The following is a 20,589-nucleotide window of genomic DNA, read 5'->3' on the forward strand; positions in this document are numbered from 1 at the left end:
TTTTTCGTTAGAAGTAGTTTTTGTAATGATTTCGCGTTGTATTATTATATCTTCCATTAGAGTAGTTAAACATGTAGGCGTTCTTAATTTTTATTGTCTCTCCACCGCAAAAATATGTGGATTTATAAGTGACGTGGCAGCACCAGTATCTATAAGGCAATCAATTTTCTTATCTTCTATACTGAGTTCTACTATAGGTAATTGGCTTTCAGGTGCGAAATTGGACAATTTTCCATATTAAGTGAATTTCGAAATCTATTATTACGGCGATTTGAATTGCTATTATGTTGTCATCAAATTAAAGCAAGCTTTAATTTTTCCTGTCTTTTACAAAAAAAAAATATCTAAATACAAATTTATTAATAATTTTTTTTTTCTTTCAAAGGAGATCAATTTGCTGAAATAATTATTTTTAGATTTTTGAATACTTTCACACGAAATAATTTGTTACGCAACAAAACCAAATTTATTATGGCATAAATGTTGCGCAACAAGATAAGAAACGTAAACAACAATTTTAATGTATATATAAATTTTATACAACACGGAACAACAAAAAATTGTTATTAAATTTTTTGGTAATGCTAGATTCTATTTTCGTTTTGGGTTTTCTTTTCTCATTTTTGTTACTTAAGTATCTTGACCCTTAGTGTGAGACTGGCTCACCCCAACACGTGTAAATTAAATAATCAAAAGAAGTAAAACCAAAAGTATTATTTGAACAATATTGAAATGGGATATATACGATAATTAAAAATAAAATATAAAAGAAAACAAAAGTATATTTTAAATTATTGGATTTCGGGTTATATTAGAAGAAGAAGATATTATATAACTTACATGTATATATGTGCATACAGTATTTATTAATTGGTTATAAGTATGTCAACACTTTGTTGTGTGTTCCAATTTAGACCTATAACATGTACACAGGTCAACAGTCTTCTCTAATGCCATATACATATATCTATCAGGCCACTAATCTGAATTATTTTCCGAAATTTTCCAATCGTAAAAAATGGAGTTTGTAACCACTTGAAGGAGTCGTCTCCGCTATGGGCATGTGTATATATTTTTGCTTAGCGTAATATTCTGCGTTGATTTAGACATGTCCGTCTGTCCGTCCGATCGCACGATACTTCAGAAACGAATAATGCAATCGACACCAAACTTTCACAAGTGTTTTCTTTTGTGCTAACGAAATTTGCAAAAGTGTGTCCTGTTTTCTACATATATTCTAAAAATTTTAATGGAACGGCTGCACTAGTTTGGGTAGCTGTCATAACAACTCCGATTCATGAAACGCAGCAGTCGTGTGTCCAATTTCAGATTAGATATAACTTTGAAGTTTTGAGGAAATGGCTTGACAGGTTCGGATAGCAGCCATAGAACTCTACAAAAAAAATTTAAATATTTGGAAAAATATTAAAGCTAGATTCATGAAACTTGGCATTCGAGCGCCAATTTCAGATTAGATATATTTCTGGTTTGGGTAGCTTCCATACAACTCCGAAAGCTAATTTTAAATATTTGGAAATATATTAAACTAGATTCATGAAACTCGAGAGTCGGGTATCCAATTTCACGTCAGATATATATCTGAAAATTCCGTGGAGTTGCTTGACAGGTTCGAATAGCTCCCATAGAACTCTAAAAGACAATTTTAAGCATTTAGAAAAATATTAAAGCTATTCGTGAAACTCCCAGCCGTGTCAGACATAATATCCGTGAAGTTTCTATTGAGTCATTTGACACGTTTGAGCAATTGCCATTTAACAATCAAAGTTAATTCTAAAGATTTCAAAAACAAATTTTTAAACTCAGATTTTGCAAAGTGCAGGGTATTGTTCAGTTTTTACCGACTGAAACGTTTTTACTTGTTTTTTTTTTAATCTGTTTTTTTTTACTAAATTCATATTAAATAAACAAATGGAAGATAAAATAAAAGTAAATCTGCGCTTGTGAAATTCACAAGCGCAGATTTACTTTTATTTTATCTTCCATTTGTTTGTTCAATTTACTTTATTGCTAAATTAAACTGTTGCCGACTCTTCAACAATAGGTCCTACTGCCGTTATAATATTGCTGTATTGTCGGCAAATGTAGTCTCTATTACTTCTCCCGACTCTGGCAAATTACTGTTCAAAGTAAGTATGTATGTATAATAAAGGAACACCAATTTCTTTAAGCGTGAGTGCTCCTCGTCCTGCCTAATAAAGTCGGTCAATGTTAAATATAATTTAAAAAATGTTAACAGGATTAAGAATTATTTGTCTATAAGTAATCAGAGGGATAAAATTTAAGAACTTATGTGTTTATGACTTTACTTGTCAAAAGCAGGGTTTTATTCTTCTGTTAAACTGAAAATTTTCTTCTTTGTCTGTTGAAATATGACAAAAGTTATGCAAATTTGTTAGCAGAATATAGTAAATGAAATTACTCGTCAAATTTAGCAACATAATAATAAGAACAACAAAATTTTTACTCAAACTAGACCAATATTTATGTTTAGCATTATGCTTAATGGCCCATCTTCTAAGGATAATAAGGGAAAATAATATGAGAATAAGCAAAGACGCATATATACACGAATTATATAGATATAATATACGCCTTTTGTTATAAGGTAGTAATAACTACTTCTACCTCCCATTTGAAGGAATAGTGAAATGAAGAATAGTGTAGTGCGCAACTTCAATTATTTTACATGTTTAGTAGATGCTAACGTACATATGTGTGTAATTATTAAACGTTTTTTTTATAAGTATTATTTTCTTCTATTTGGCATATGTAACTCATATTTTCGTTATAATTTTATTTAAGTATACATGTTTTTACAAAAAAAAATTAAAACTTATGAAATCAATTTGAATATTTAAAAATATAATGTGTCCCAAATAAATTATAAAGTGATTGTTCAAGCGAGACACAAATGATTTTTTTAAGCGAGTTGATGTTTTGTTCGTGTAGGTAAATATATTTTGCAAAATCAATTTTTACCGCGCGGTATATTTTTATTAAATTATCAGTTTTTTAGCATAATATCGTACTTAAATATTTTTTGTGTAAACCAAGTCTTCCAATAATGTGTACTTAAAATAATGAATTAAAATACTTAAATTAGAAATACCGAACTAAAGTCTTCCATAAAAAAGCAAAAAACAAATGTATTATAGAATTTAGTTAAATTAATTATACCGATTTAAAATTTTTATAATCAAAATGTATGGTAAACCGAAAAATTCGATGAAAAAAAAAAAAAGCCAAATTTTTTTTGAGCATGATGATCGATTTAAAAAAACTAAACCAAAAATGAAAAATAAAAACTTCATATGTAATATGAAAAAATATAAATATATGAATCAGAGAAATAAAAAAATCACCAAGGATAGAGTTTTGAACTATGGAAAGCAAAATATAATTATGTGTTATTGCAATTGTTCGATTTCACAACTACAAACAAATACGTCATATTGTTGTGCCACTAACACACATCAAAAAAATTGTGGATTTGAAATACCCGTGAATTGGAAATTTTTTCAAAGTAGATGTCAGTGCAGATTTTGTGAAATTAATTTTTTCAAAAATTTCAAAAGGTAAGAAAGAATTCAAGTACTTTAAAACAATATTTATTATTAAATATGCTTTTGAAATTTATACTAAGAACAACTTTTAAAACTGCGTACTTTGTTTGTAAAAAAAATTACAATCAAATGTGAAAAGTGTTATCGAATTCCTCGAAAAAAAACTCAAAATTTGTTTTTTGAATTTAAAAAATTTAGTAAACATGGCGTGGTAATAAGGAAAATAATCATTTAGTTTTAAATTCACGATGCCCTTATATGATTTTAATTGAATAAATAAATTTTATTTTGATTGGAAAATAAAATTTATTGTGAAATAAAGTTTTTTTTAATTAATGAGTTGAAAAGTGGCACACATCAATATAGAACTTTCTCCTTTCCAAGTTTATAACGCGCAATTACAAAATTTCAGTTAGGAATTCTTTGGTATAACCGTATGATTTGTATATTAATAAACATATACGTATGTGATTTTTATTTATACTTATGTATACATATATACGTAACTTAACACAGACGAGATGCTATATATAACACAATGTACTAATTGTCCAAAAAAAGTTTTTTCTTTATTATAAAAATTATGTCATTATTATATAAAAGTGGGTGTTTTCAAAAATTCTTAACATTCAGCAATGCATCTGTACGAACTGGAGAGAGCAGCAACTTATGTTGATGTCCTAATGTTGTGTTCACAAGTATACACAACAAGACATCAAACCAACCAAGGAAAAAAAATGACGATCCACTCAAACAAAAACATTATTTCTTCCCCGCAGTCCAATAGGAAAAAAAACGTTTATGCCAAGGTTAACTTACAGCGCATATGTGAAGAAATTTTTCAAGAGGAATCGAACTTATACACTTCATTTGACATAGAAAATATCAGCAACGTTGAAGCAAATAAATGTGGGAAATTCTGGAATGTGTAGCACGGACTGAAATACGGAAGTATTTAGAAATATCATTATCACACTGCAGAAAGGGGACGCGAATGCGGGAAAATCTAAGTTCGGCTCTGAAGCTTAGATTGAAACTCCTGCAGTACTACATCCGTATTATCACAAGAACCGTATGCTAACCCTTCCTAGAAGATATACTAATTGGAAGTAAAAGTATCCAACGAACTTAGTACACTTCTCAAATGCCTAGTTTGTCTGGAAATTGAATAATTGAAAAGTTTTCCTAGAGTACAGAAGCATAAATATATCCAACAGAGCATATCATGGGCTGAAACATAATTACTAATTTGAGGCAATAGAGAGGTATACTATGCATCTGTTATCAATAGTTTTAAAAATAAAAAAATTCATTAATAAAACGAACCCCGGTTCATCAGAAAAATCAGCAATAGCACTATATGAGACAAAGAATCGATTTAAACCACTTTTCCTCCAAAACAAGAGAGGATAAAAGATAACGAAAATACTGATCAAATGAATACAGCAAATTTTGCCGGTCGCCAAACTATTCCACGCTATTGTAGATATCTGTAAATGCGAGAGCTTCTACGAGTCAGAATATTTAAAACGACTTGCAAATCTTGACATCAAAAGAAAATATATGTTAAAAAAGAATGTTAAATAATGTTTAACAGATGCAAAAAGAATGTCGGTTTGCAACAGAACAGGTTACACTCTTTCCTCAAGCGGCTAGCTGCTAAATTTTTAGCATTTTTCAAACCTGCGTAAGTACCTTGCCAATTCATTCTACACATAAGATTAGTGAAAGATCGGAACTATGATTTAGTCCTGGACCAATGTCACTTGGGGTACTGATTTCAAACTGATCTTCACTCAACAAGTAAAATTACTGCTTTTAAAAACAATCTGTGTACTACGTTATTAAAATTAGTTTCATTCATATACGAATATATTTCGAAAATTCCATATAATATCCTTCAATAAAACAAAGATTGCAATCTTTGAAATAAAACAAAAAAAAAAAGTTAAAGAGGGGTTAACAAAATAGTCGAATTTAAAGGTTAATTGCCCAAGTTAAGCAAAATAATTATATTTTTTAATGATATGGCATTTAACGTTAACTTTATGCATTTATAGAAATTTGTAAAAGCTTGCAGTTTCAAAAATATAAGGGAACAAAAACTCAAATTTTACCAATTTCCAGAAGTGTTAACTTGAGGGGGGGGGGGGGGAATTTTCTTCCAAAACATTAACCATTTATGAATCTATCTAAGAGCTACTAAAATTTCAGATTCCTGCAGCCTGAGGTATAGAAGAAAAACGATATCAAAAATTTGTAAAAAACGGGTTTTAGATAATGGTAAATTTGAACGGCCATTTTGTTTTTGTAACGTTCACGTATGATATGCCGCGGTAGAAGAAGCCATAAAGCTTACTACGAAAAACAATAGCCCCAAACTTAACTTAAATAAATAGCAAAAAATTTATAAAAAAAAGTGATAATAAATGGCTGTGCCAATTTCGAAGTCAAGATACTCCAATTGTTAATCAAATGAATGTTTTATTTCGTCATGTGGAAAATATTTACCAGATTTCGATCAAGAAATTATTATTTTTATGGTGTTACTACACTCGCAATGGAGGGGGTTGCACCGAACTTTTGATCAAATAAAATTTAATTTTTATCTATAATTGCTGAATTTAGAGTAACATCCGACTTGATGAATGAAAGAGAAATTGCTCTAAAAACAACCAAGAACGAGTATAAGGTAACTGTCAATCAAGAAAATCAATTTAACAGCTAGGCATTTTTTTGATAGACGCTTAGCATTTCTATCTTGGTATATACAGAATGCAGTAATTGATTTTTGTTTGGATGCAGTATTTAATAACTAACATTTTCACGGCTTTTAAGAGAGAGGAAGATATTTCAGAGAACAATGAGTTTCTTTAAAGTTCAATCAATTAAAACTTTTTGTTAACTTGAGATATTGAAATGGAATTTAGAGCAACAATTTCCTCTAAGTCAAAACGAAATTTTATTATTCTATTGATTATTCAGTGTTGTATCTGGATGGTAATAAATTAAAACATTAAAATGATACCTTCAATTCTATTTTATTACTGAATTATATCTGATATTCTAAGTACATATGTAATACTATAATCTACTGTGTAAGAGAAATTAATGTATACATACGAGTATATTATGCAAGTTTTCCGCAAATTCTTCAACGTCAAAATTTTGTTTTCAGTCTGCAAACTGTCTGGCGTATAAAACTTGTACGGACAGAAATGTAGTAAACTTTTTATCCGTAATTGACTTTGAATTTTGATCATCCGTAAACGTCAAAACAAAAAAAAAATTTTTTTTAGATTTAAAATAATTTTATACTTACATATTAAAAATGAACCAAGAAAAAATTTTTTATATTATTTTTTATATTATTTTATGATCTATAAATCGTGAAAGTGTGGACCATAAAAAAAGTTCTTTTTAAAGACGTAATTATTTCCCAATCCTTTTTATATTTTTTTAAATTCTTTTTCATAATAAAATGCAGTAATTTCAGGTCGCAGTCGCCGTTGGAAATTGAAAAACAATACCAACAAGAAAGTTATTCTACAAAACGAACTTCCAGAGTAACAGAAATGTTTACACCACCATCACCAGTACACTCAAGCAGGAAAAAACCACTTGAACTGGAAAAGAAACATACTAAACTACGTTCAAATTCGCATTTAGACTCTACAGACAAGCAAACTTTTGCAGATATTATAGAAGAAAAAGTGACAGATTCAATTCTTAGTAAAAAAAACAAAAAGAAAAAGAAAAAAAGGCATAAGAAAAGGTAAAAATGATAAACAAATTTTATTTTAATTAAAGCTATTTTAAAACAAACCCTACATTTTTGCAATTGAGTTTACTGATATGATATACCAAGTTGATTGAAATAATTTATCACTGAAGCAATAGTTATAAAAAATCGGAGCTATAACTGAATTACATGTAAACTACAGACTCATACCGCCTTGAGAAAAATAATGTTTATCTGTGTCTGAATTATGCTTAAAAAAGTACTTTAGGAAGTGCTAAAGATCTGAACATTCGACAGAGCTTGCTGTGAAGGGCCGCAGAAAATTCTAAAATTGGCACTTTTGGGCTTCAAAATATCTCAGCAAAATATTTTTCAGTAAAAAAACGGCGGTGTAACATTACGTCTTGCAAAATAACGTCGTATCAAATCCTTATTTTTATATTTAAAAAACTGGCATGTTTAAGGGCGCCAGATGTACACGTCTTCGGTATTTACGCAATAGAAAGATGATTTTTTTTAAATATTTTTCTTTTCTGATTATTTAACCGGTTTTTCTAAACTACTACAAGTATCTATATATTTAAAAAATTATGTAATTTAAAAAACCAAAATACATTGTATATTACAGTCTTAAAAAGTTAACAAAATAAAAACAAACCACAGGTGAAACCCCAAATTTAAACAAAATATATAATTAAAATAGCTAAAGATTTTTGCTTCTTCGCAAGAAATTAAACTTCATTTTCTGTTATCTAAATTCTCTCTGTTATCCAAAATCCGCGGCGGTAGTTACGTTTCATTCCGAAAGGGAAAATGTATATAAAATATAAATCTATGAATTTGACAATTTTGCCGCGAAAAATCGCCCTGAAAATAAATCATACTAACATACTAATCTGACTATTGGTGCAGTGGTTATGGCACTGATCCTTTAACCGAAGGGTCTCGGATTCGAACCCCGGTTAGGTCACTATAAAAATTATATTTAATACTTTTATGACTTTTATGAAAATTATACAAGTAATAAATATTATAAATATTATACAAGTAATTTTCATATATTCATAATATTTGATATTAAAAAGGAAGAAAAAGAAACAGTAAATAATCGACTTAAATATTTAATACGAAAAGAAAAAACTACGGCAGGCTAGTCACCTACCTAGTTAAAACTCTATGACGCAATGAAACTAGGGCATGATATAATGCACTAACCCTGTGCTCCTCGCTAGGAGTGAAAAAAGAAAAAAAAAAAACATATTAATATGTTATAATCGTACGACTTCCCAAGCGTAATGCACACCGGAAAAAAAGGCACAAAATTTTGTTTTCTGTGAACAAAATTACCACAATTTTGTTCTGTAAACACATATAACTGTGAATTCGTATAGCATAACGTATTGATTTTGTTTGTTTTAATATAACATAAATGAAAAATAATGAATATATCACTCATTATTATATATATATAATGAATTGAATGTTAGTTACTATATATATATAAGCATACACATTGCACATCACATAAATATTTTTTTCAAATAATAGAAATATAAATTCATGTAACACAAAATCGTTTTGACTATTTAGGCTAATGAATCGACCATAAAAAAAGAAACATAAGTATTCCACTCAATTCTCTACTTTGAGTGTTCATTTCATATGCGTGTATTAATATTTTTGTTGATTTAATTTAGTATGCAGAAAATGCATAATTGCATTGCATTATAACAATATTAAGAATGAAAATTAACTACATATATGTTACTATGTTCACATGCAATCACTCATGCTGCGTTATTATTTAACATGATATAAACACGTAAATTAATAAGTTGTGCAGAAAATCGGTATACATTTTAAACGATATCAATATGTACAGAATTGAGAATACATTGTTTTTTTCTTTTTCTACTTATAATATGATACTGTTAATATGCAGAATTTAAAAAAAAATTAATAACAAAGAGGAACATTTTCCATTATATTGTTTTCTTTAATTTTTTGTTACTTTTTAAGATTTCAACAGTGCTTAATAGTTTTTTTTCTATCTCACTTTTTTTGTGAACATAGAACTACCACAAAGGCTCTCCACCGACCACCAGCTTTTTTTCTTTGCGACTGACCTCTTCCATGTTAACCTTGGCCTTCATACACACATTTCGGTATTTTCCATCGGCTGTTGCGCTATTCTGTACGACACCCTTGGGAGGGTATGGTCAATTCACTTTTATCTCCTTCTTTTCATAACAACTTTTTAGCAGTGACCGCAGAACCGTTTGAAGATTGGTCAAAGAACTTGAAAAAAGACGGGCCATCAGACCTACTTTCATAATTTATAAAGTCTTTAATTCGCAACTCTGCGGTGAACTTCCCCGAGCATGATGGAAGGATCACCTCCTTTGGATGTTACCTGGGACGACCAAAGCACCAACAATGCCGCCCTGCTGCCTGAGAGTACATAAATGGTACGAATTTTATATCGCCTTCCCAAACTGACTCTCAGATACATCTTTATTGGATGTATTTCGGCGCGGAGCACAGTGCAATATGGGTCAAGGCTCACATATATATGTGTATCCGGTCGGACACCATACACACTCCAATCCACACCCGAATTCGTTTTGAACACGTCCGCCTATCATACTCTGGAAACCGACTCAGGACCGGACCGCAGCGACCCCACGTCTATCAATCGGGAATCAGAATCCTGTACCTGCAGTCGAAATTGTACCGTGGTAGACAGGAATCCGACATGGTTCTTTCGAGAATTGGACCGCTCTCAATAAAATCTCTGTGAATCCTGTGGGCCAATTTTCGCAACATCTCGCCCTCGCCAGAGAGAAGTCGGCAAGTCACTAGCCTAGCTTCCTTTGCTATGTAGAGCTGCAGTGGTGGCAACCTAATCATAACCTCCAATGCAGTAGTGGGAGTCGTTCTCATTGCCTCGGTAAATCCCAAGCAAGCCAACTTCTGAAGCTTTTCCAGCTTCGCCCGCACATCCGCCTGCTGAGCATTGCGGCACCATATGGTCGACGCATAGGTGGCGATGGACCTAGTATGGGCCGTATATAGCCACAGTGCTTTCCTGGGACTGATGTCCCAGGCACCACCGATGAAGCTTTAACACGTCCATAAATCCGCTGTAGCCCTCCCGATCACTCTATCTACATATACGGGTAATTCAGGAGAGGTGATCATCTAGGGTTACCTCCAAATAGTTCACCTCGCTAGAGTAACCGATGCAGTTTATATTTAATCCAACGCATCTGCACCACTCTTCCACATAACATAAATTTCCACTAGAGAAGCCCAGAGATAGTGCTCCCAAATTTTCCCTGTATAACGAAAGCCACATGAACGCAGCGATTAGATTATCTACTCCAATGGACCATAGAAGAGGTGAAAGAACTCCGCCGTGCAGACACCCTTTTGCAGCGGAGATGAAGAGCTATGGTGTACTTAATGGTCCTATCCTGTAGCACTTGACTAGCCCATCTCCTCGTCGTCGCATTAATTCTGATTTGTGCAACGACTCGCACATGATGTGATATGGGGTGTTACCAAAGCACCCTCAATATCAAGAGAGCAGCCAACTGCTACCTCCCGCACGTCCAGTGAGTTCTCAAGGATTCTAATTAGACTCTGCAGAGCGAGTGCTGTAGGCTTTCTTGATTGCTCGACATACCGAGATTGAGGCAAGGGATTGGTTGCCAGTGCGCCGTCCCTTATAAATGCTCTGGCGATATGTTGGAATCTCCTCTGCAAAAACACAGGATGTATCTCGTCACAGCCCATCTAATCCTTGCTTTCGTGAATATCGCACGAGACCGTTGGCCATCAGCCTCCGAGTCAATAAAGTGCGTTGAGACCATCAGCTTCTTTTCGCTTTCGTTATTTTTCTACTCATGTAGTACTATTTTTCTATTTCATTTCGTGGGTGAGCCTTTATACTCTTCCTAGGATCCCGACGCCTTGGCTGTATTGAAGAACTTTTTGATCCTTGGTCTAAGCCTTGAAAGCTCCTCATTTCACCACGCGCATCTCCTATTGCTGCGCCTCGGCTTGGCGGGACAACTCTCATAATAGACACTAGTGATAGCCACCGTCAGGGCCTCGCTGATCAGTTCGATATCCACCATTAACATCAATCTGTGGATTGAAGCACCAGATACATTTCTTCTGCCAAACTCCCGGAGACCAGGATATCTAGAGATCCCTTCCCTAATGGCATTTACGAATGTCGGCCTGTTGCCCTCATCCATAATCTTTAATTTGTTACTATAAATATATAAATTGAAGTAGGCACTCACCTCTTTTATTTGTATCCCCGCTCCTCCGATGTAATACCAATGTAATACCACCGCTCCGGACAGTGTGCCAGCATTGATATTACTTCGTATATCAACTGGAAGTTCCCCCTTCCACAGAAATCCACTAGGTCCTTCAATTAGTCGTCTATGCGAGCACAATCACCCGGGAGGTAGGATGAGCATACAACAAACTCTGTCCAGCCCCTAGAGGGCCTCGCCTTCATCAACTGCCTGATCCTTGGAACCTAGAATGGGAAGATATCTGAAGTCTTTTGTTGAATAAGATGCAGACTCTAGGCCTACCCCCAATTGTATTATCATACCATAGTACACCCGTTAGGCCCATAATCTGATGCTCCGCTCTGTAAGACTTTTAAATAAGAGATATGTTAAGGTAATCCTTCACAAATCTATGAGCCAGAACATCCGTAAATGCCCTGGCATGCTCTAAATTCATTTGAATGCACCTCACAGCCATATAATTTTTTGTGGTTTCTTTCCAAGTTCTTTGGCCCATTAAACAAAAGCCCTACATGGGGCACTTTTTTAGTTTGCACGCCGGTGAATCTTTCCTTTTTCGGCCAGTTCTCCCTCTTTGTCGTCACAGGCCCGGCACTCTCTTTTGAAGTTGGAGCCATATCTACTCCAGCAGCAGCCTTTTGATTCGCTTCACGTTCCCTAATAGATTTAGTTCCTTTTGTTCCCCTGAAGAGCCCGTCACCTCTGCACCAGCCGTTGTTGTTATCGTTAATTATAACACTATCATTAACAGTGAGTACACTCTCAATACATAACCATCCAAGCTAAGCAGCAGTCTAAAAACTGTTCTCCTAAAATCAAAATGTTCTCTTTGGAATAGCTGGGACTGATGAAGCGCTCTCGTAGCTTCATCAGTCCCAGCTATTCCAAAGAAAAAAATATATCCAAAGTTGGATGATAACTATCGGGCTTACAAAGCCAATGACCACTGAAAACAACGCTGTAATTCTCCGTGTCGGAACTGAAGGCAAGATCGAACTGACCCCCAACACCATTCAACACACTGCTAATCTGATGAAGGTTTAAAGAAGCAACACAATTGAGAAAATCAGCCATCCAACTAGAGGAAGCACTGGACGCTCAGAAAAGTTCCAATCAGATTAGCGATTATATTTAGAACAAAATAGTCGATCTGATTTATGATGAATTATAGACATGAACAACCTGTGCCGGCATTTCTACATAACTTACGATCTTCCACTATTTAACACAAGCAAATTCGAATTGTCAAAACTTATCTTTACACAAACAGATTCAAATAAATCACAAGTAAAAAAAGACACAGCCTTAGACGACAATAACGACGTACAGAAACGCAACCGACAAAGAACCATAGGCAGCCTGATCAACCATAAGGTCAACAACCGCACCAACCGACAACTCAGAACGACCAAAGTAACTTGTCTCTGAGCTTGGAGAGACAAAAGCTATGAAAAAATGAAAAAGCTAGAGCGAAAGCGAACACAAGGAACTTCCTCTTCCTCTGGACGACTACTTTACTGTGCCAGTCAACGTGCCCTCATTTCAAAATACTTGGTATGAAAAAAATTCCCACAAACCCCAGAATATGCAGAATCATGCGCAGCCCTCAAATCGCTACACTTCACACCAATACTCGTGCCAGCCAAAAATGCAAGAAATATGTATGAAAAACTCCGCAAAAAAAAATAAAATACATATATCCGCCAAAAAAAATTAAATAATTATATAAAACCAGAAATTGAAAATGTTTACAAAGAAACTATAGTAATAAAAGAAAAAAATAATCGTATAAAAATTTAGTCCAAAAAAAAATTAATAAAAAATATATGTTTAAAAACCAAAAACACGCAAAAAATTGAGTGACAAAAAATTACTAACTAATCAAATTAAAAATTACTAACTAACTTGAACAAAATGTGTTACAACCGCAGAATAACCCAAGCATAGATAAAAACAAATTAATAAAATGTAAAAGTTTAATTTTATTAAAAATATGCTTCCTCATTGTCTTTTGAAAGGGTACTGAGTTGAATTACATAAAAAAATTCAAATTAAAATTTAAATTTAAAAATTTTTATAAGGATAATTTCACCAAACTCTAAACATATTTTCCTTTTACTGCAAACCTTTACTGAAAACATCTTTATAATAAAGAAAGTATTGGTATTTTCAGTCTAACTTAGAATCAATATAAAATATATTGAACAAATCAAAACTATGAAACCTACAAAAATAGAATGTTGATAAAAAAATACGTTCGAAAATCATAGCATCTTTAAAGTTTTTTTTTTTTCGTCGAAGGAAGGAGAAAAGCATGGATGCTACTAACATGCCATTCCCTGGCAACCCATAGTTAGTTATGTGTTTTATCAGCAAAACTTCCTCTTTATATTCTGATATTAGTCCCTTTAGACCAACCATCAAATTTTATGAGAGCTCTATGTCTCACCACTCTTTCAAATTTAGCCACTCTTTAAATTCGTCAGCTACATATGAAATTTTTAGATCTCTGTGCAAATCTTCATTTCGCACATACCAAGGGGCATCCACCATAAAATTCTTTAAAGCCCTATTCTGGAACGTTTGTATTCGCTGGACATGTATTTGTTTGGCACATCCCCACAACTGGATACTATACAATCATACCGGTTTAATATTTGGTTATAGAGCAGGACCTTCTTATGTACCAACTACCTTGACTTGCGCCCTATGAGGCAATACATTTCTTTATATTTTAATTCTAATTCTGTATTTTTTTTCTTAACATGTTCTTTCCATTTTAGCTTGACATCCAGTGTCATTTCTAGGTATTTTGCCGCAGTTTCAATATTTACCCCATTTAAATTAACACGTAAAATCTACTTGTGCAGACTTAATTTCATATACTTTTGTTTTCCATTTACTTTTGTTTTGGTCCAAGCATCAAAACTATTGCTTTCCTGCTACAAGTTTCTTGTTCCTTGTCAATATTTGATGTTACTGCCATAATTGCAGTATCGTCAGCATATGTAGCCACAATTGTGTTTTCTATTTGAGGCACATCTCTTGTAAAGAGTGGATATAGTATTGGACCCAAAATACTGCCCTGAGGTACACTTGTTTTTATTTCTCTAAATATGGAATAGTCCCCCTCCGGTTCGACTCTAAATAATGTGTCGGTTAAATAAGAAGAGAGTAACAGTTCTATCTTGTATATTAATCCTTCGTGCCCAACTTTGTCAAAAGCCTATGCCACGTCTACAGAAATTGTTGCACAAATTTGCTTTTCCTCCAGGGCTTGCTCAATAATATTTGTAATTCTATGAATTTGATCAATAGTGGAATGTCCTGCTCTAAACCCAAATTGGTGGTTCGGAATTAATGACCTCTCTTCAATTATGGGTCCAATTCTTTTCAGTATTAACTTTACAAAAAGTTTCGAGAAAATTGGTATCATAGAAATTGGTCTATAAGACTTGTCCTCATTTAAAGGTTTATCAGGTTTTGGTATCATTATAACTTCTGCGATATTCCAAGCATTAGGCACATATTTTAACCTTAATGCAGAATTCATTGAAAAAGTCAACATTGTTATACCCTTTTTTTTGGTAATGGCTTCAATATCTCAGAGGTAATTAAATCATAACCCGGTGCTTTCCTTGACTTTAAACTTTTTATTTCTTTCACCATTTCTGTTTGTGCAAATGGAGCGATAACGTTTTTTGCTCTCACATTTCCCGTTGCAATATTTATTTGACCTAAAAATTTGTTCAAGATGATCTGCAAATATTTCAGCCTTATCTTCATTTTCTATTGCCCATTTGCCATCTCTTCCCCTAATAGAGGGGAACTGTAAGATTTTATCAAAATTCTCTACCTCAGAATCTAAATCATCTTGTGTTCGCAATTTAATTCTTTATCTCTTCTTTAAAGCTAATCAACATGGGCTTATTTTGTTTCTTCGTAACTGTCTCAGTTAAGTTGAATATAACTGCAGAATGATCCAAATCCAAGTTATAGTCATCTTCTGAACTAACGAAATTTGGCAACATTTGTCAATATGTTGGTCTACCAGTGGATTGGTGGTGACAACCGATCTCTTTAATAGCTTTTCTTACTTCTATTTCTCTTGTTGAGATCAATATAACATAGAACCTCAATCAATATGTTTGGCATTATAGTCACCTCCCAGAATAAACCTTTCTTTAAGGAGATTGGTTATCTTCTCTTTCTACTTTACTTATTTCATAATGTTTTATATTATTCCCCATCAAAATTATGCAAACATCTTTTTATTAACTATTAGGATGCGCCGCTTTATATTCTACCATTTATCAATATAATATTCTATGTAAACATATATCAATATTTTGGGTTCTTAGAAATATTTCTATTATACACTTTGTATTGAGAATGCCATTTATCTTCGTACATGAACATTATGATGCTTATCTTCTAATTTGTTCAATCTCAATGAAATTTCGTTCATAGTTTTTACTATATTTTGCATCATTTGCATTATATCATTTATATTGCTTTCAGGAGGTTTTTGAGATAGTAAATCTCTTCGTTCTTTGGTGTGGTTATATGTTTCTTATATTTCGCAGGATGTGCCTCAGAACAATTTGCACACTTGGTAGCTTCGATTTTTTCTTTTCTACAATTTATCGTTAATTGAAGAGCAGCGCATTTGACACATTGAGCTAGACGCTGACAAAACCTCTGTGTGCGACCATATCTCTGACACCTTCTGCACTGGAAAACTAAATTATTCCTTCTTAGTGATTCAATAATAATCTTCATGTGCTGAAATACATCTATGTATTTTGTAAATTTTATTGTAACATGAAGAGGTGATCTTGTCTTCTTTATTCTGCTTTCTAATTTTATTAGCTTCAAGAACTTTAAAGCCCCTTTCTTTTAGCTCATTTTTGACGTCTTCAGGTCGGCACGAAGGATGCAAACCTCTAGCTATCACCTTGATGGTCTTGTCATTTTATTTTCGTAGGTATGACACTCTACTTTATTTTTATTGTTAATTCTCTGTAATCTTGTTCTTCATCAACATTGATTTTAAGTTGATAATTATTCGTCATGTTGACCCTAAAGTCTATTTTGGCTTCTTTGAGCATCTTTACTTTTGGATATTCCTCTACATTGCTTAATATAACAGGAGGGGGCTTGATCTTTCTTGTAGCGTTTGATTTTTCTTGTAGTGCATTTATCTGCACAGATTTTTCTATTTTGCTCACCTTGTCCTCAGGACTTATTTTAGGTGAAATATCTGCTCTTCGCTTTTTGCTTTTTCTCTTGAGAATCCAATCGGTTCCCCGAGTCAGATCCTCCTTATCTGTGCAGTATTCCACTTTGCTTGTCGTAACTTTTTCCGTATTTGTTTCTTTTATTATATTTACATTGCTTGATTCCAATTTTTAGTTTATTATTTTCCTCTCTGAGATACTGGATTTCATTTTTTAATTCTTTATAAAGCGCTGCTAGCTCACTTATTCTTATATTTAAGTAGCAGTTATCAGTTTTCTCATCTTTTATTTCATTAACTACACCCATATTGGTATTTTTCTGTTTGTCGCCTTTCGACAATTTTATTATCTTTGCTTCTATCACATGGGGGTGTCCGCATGGTCCGACCTGTTATTTTAAAAGAGTCTTTGGTAGGTGTTTGATGCAATAAGCGGTCTCCCCCAGAATCCATGAGACCAGCCTCATAAGAGTGTGGATTTTCAAGATTTACTGGATTACAACCTGGAGTATAAAATCCTTTTGTTTTGTTCATCGGATTGATTTTGTTTTATTTCGGAGTTTACTTCTCCTAGCTTTTGGGAGTAAATCCCTCGTGCAAGGCAGCACGCCTAATTTCTGCCGTCCCTCAGGGATCAGTAGCACACCAGACAGCCGTCCATTCTGGATCAGACGCTTCTGGATTTGTACTAGATTTTAGTGGACTCTTACCAAAGCATTTCTACTGCGGGTTCTATCAGAAGCATTCCTACTGCCATAAAAATAATGGGGGGGAGGGCAGGCTGTAGATATGCTCATTTTTAAGCTACGTTGAAATAGAAGGTACTGGACTTTTCCTACATATAAATAAATGCTTATAACTTCAAAACCATACAACATAGAGTTATCATTAGGAGCCTGGCGATTGATTGTTCTTTATATTTGGTCTTACAAATAATTTGATTTTCCTTATCGTTTCATAATTTTGCCAGTAAAACTTGTTAAATGTGTTTCAAAATATATGAAAAATGCATTTTTACTCGTTCCTACTCGTTCAATAAAAACATTCGTTCAAACTAAAAAATAATTTCAATAGAAAATAAATTGAGAAAAAACATACGCTATATATGGAAGTTGACCCGATGGAGGCAGTTTTTTTGATGCGGTGGCCTTATAACCAGGACAGTGATGAAAAAGAAAAGCAAAAAATAAAGAAATTGTATGTACAAATAAAATTATTAGAGGAGATTAGTAGTTCGGAGAAAACAAAAACTGGAAATGGAAAATTTGACTTCTCTATATATAAAGAATGTCGTTAAAGTTGTAATATAAAGATTTATTTCTATGAAAGGCTTTTGAAAATGCTACTATCAACCAAAAGTGTAAATGTTCGTTATATGGAGAAGGCGGTATGTAGAAGTTGTTCTAGATACACATACGTACCTATGCTTTTTAATTACAGCACAAATATTTTATTATACAAAACAAGTCAATAGTTGTTTTTATTTATTTTTATTAATTATTTTCCATTGTCATTTTAACAAAAACTTGTATTCTATACTATAACCAAATCATAAAATTCAAGAAAACTTAATAATTAAGTTTTTATAATTAAATTTAATAAAAAAAACAAGAATAATTAAAACAAGTAGCGAACGATATACTAACATCAAATAAAGTTACAAGACAATAAATTCAAAAATACTTAATTCATTCAATTTATTTGAAATTCATTTAATACACTAATTTTTTAAAAATTTATTTAATAAGTAGTATATGAATACTTATAAAGCTACATATTATAAAAATTTTTTTAATTTGAAAAAAAAAGGAAATATTTTTTATTCAGAAATTTTAACAATTTTATATAATTTCATAAACAAACAAAAGGATGATTCATTTACTTTTTTTATTCTATTTTAACTTACACTGTTATTTTTAACAAATTTTCATTTTCAGTAAAATTAAATTGAAACAATCAGATTTTTACTTTCTTAAGAAAACTAGAGAGAGTTCGAATATTCTTGATATGCATAGCCAAATTAGAACTTATTATAAGTTCTAGGAGAAATCACATTATAGAATTTGCAAAACAAAAATTTGCATTTCATGACCTTTTCACAAATATTTGAAAAATTGGAAAGAATAGAAATGGCATGAAATCATTAGAAGAATAACCTTTTTTAAGTAAAGATATAACTATAGCTTCTTTTAAACATTTCAGAAAAAGCGCAAATCGTGCCTTTTGAATTTTTTTGTTTTTTAAATATTCAATTATTTTCAAGTAAAAAGCAAGTGCACTATTTTATAATAAACATGAATATGAAGCTACTTTTTTGTTATTTATGTTTAATTATTTGCTTTTCATTAACTGATTTTTGTTTTATTAATTTCATTTTTTTATTTTTTGTATGTTTTACGTACGTATTAATTATAATACGTATAATATTGACTTCAACATAAAAAAAAATTGAATTTGGAATAAATAAAAACTGAATTTAAAATAAAGAAAAATGGAATTTGCGCAGCAATAACAGTATAAGAGCTGCATTTATGGAAATTAAAACTTATGTCGCCTCCAATGAATAAAAAGTTTCCCCACTTCTGTCTTAGATAGTACAGAAAATACTTAATAGATATTTAAATTTTAATACTATTTTTAAAAATTTATACAAAGTAATAAACAATTATAAAAATTCAAAAAATTTTTTAAAAATTTGTCCTTAAAGTATAATTAATTCACACAAGATATGGTACAGTCATTGACACCCTAGAAAAATTAATTATTTAAATTTTTTTTATTTTCTTTATCGTTTAAAATCCAGCCAGTAATGAGCGGAAATTATCTTATAATTTGTCCGTTAAATTAAAGCCCATTCCAATTTGTTTTAAGTTTTAATGTATTTAATTATTATTTTAAGCAAAATGTAAATAAAATAACATTATTTCCAACAAGCTTGAATTAATCTTCAAATCAAAACTTAAGAACATATAATAATATTAAAATATTTGCTTTATTACAAAGAAATACAGTCTAAGCAATTAAATAATTGAATGTATAACAAACACATTTTATCAAAACATTAAATATGAGGTTCTCTGGTACATTTGCTACATTTGATACCTGGATTGCTATATGGAAATGAAAAAGTACACTTATAGCACAGAATATTGAACCAGTTGCAACCGTATTGTGTAACATATTCCAAATAGTTTCTAAAAATACATTTCTCAAGTGGTGTGTTTCCGGAGATCAGATTACAGTACTATGATTAGATTTAGCGTAATTATTTGACATACTGTTACGATCATTAGACGATCATTAGACTTACATATTTAACAATTTGTTATGTTTCTTAATACACGAAGTTTTATTAGCTGATAAACAGCAGACGTTTTTTTCAATTGTTTCTTAAAGCCTATATTTAAATTTCTTTTTTCGTAGTCTTATTTTTTTTGATATTTTTTCATACTTTTTAAATAAATACGTTCAGCTTTTCTTCTCTTTTTTTCTGCAACAAGTTTAGCATTATTATCTTTTTTTAGTGTTTGAAATTTTGTTTAGTTCTACAACTGTAGAAATTTCATTTTCAAAATTTTTTATATGTCACTTTTTATATGCTTAAAATCATTTTTCAGCGTCTCATTTGATTTTTTTGTCTTCATTGATTAAATTTAAAATTCCATCCACTTTTTAAGGTTTAAAACCGGA

The 20,589-nt window shown here is 31.8% G+C and overlaps 1 protein-coding gene across 5 annotated transcripts in view; it reads left to right on the forward strand.

Moving 5' to 3' along the window:
- The first annotated feature begins 2,699 nt into the window (after nucleotides 1–2,699).
- LOC129613890 (uncharacterized) overlaps nucleotides 2,700–20,589 on the forward strand; it is a 72,835-nt gene continuing 54,945 nt past the window's right edge. Inside the window, exons 1-3 of one of the 5 annotated variants that reach the window (XM_055528201.1) lie at nucleotides 2,700–2,970; nucleotides 3,030–3,596; nucleotides 7,072–7,359. In XM_055528201.1, the coding sequence (XP_055384176.1) occupies nucleotides 3,223–3,596; nucleotides 7,072–7,359 (662 nt within the window). In that variant the 5' untranslated portion in view covers nucleotides 2,700–2,970; nucleotides 3,030–3,222. Of the gene's footprint in view, nucleotides 3,597–7,071; nucleotides 7,360–20,589 lie in introns of all 5 variants that reach the window. The other 4 variants (XM_055528202.1, XM_055528200.1, XM_055528204.1 and 1 more) reach the window with 4 other exon arrangements.

This window comes from Condylostylus longicornis, unplaced genomic scaffold (genome assembly GCF_029603195.1).
Source record: "Condylostylus longicornis isolate FDR11 unplaced genomic scaffold, ASM2960319v2 ptg000094l, whole genome shotgun sequence".
Taxonomy (NCBI): Eukaryota; Metazoa; Arthropoda; class Insecta; order Diptera; family Dolichopodidae; genus Condylostylus; species Condylostylus longicornis.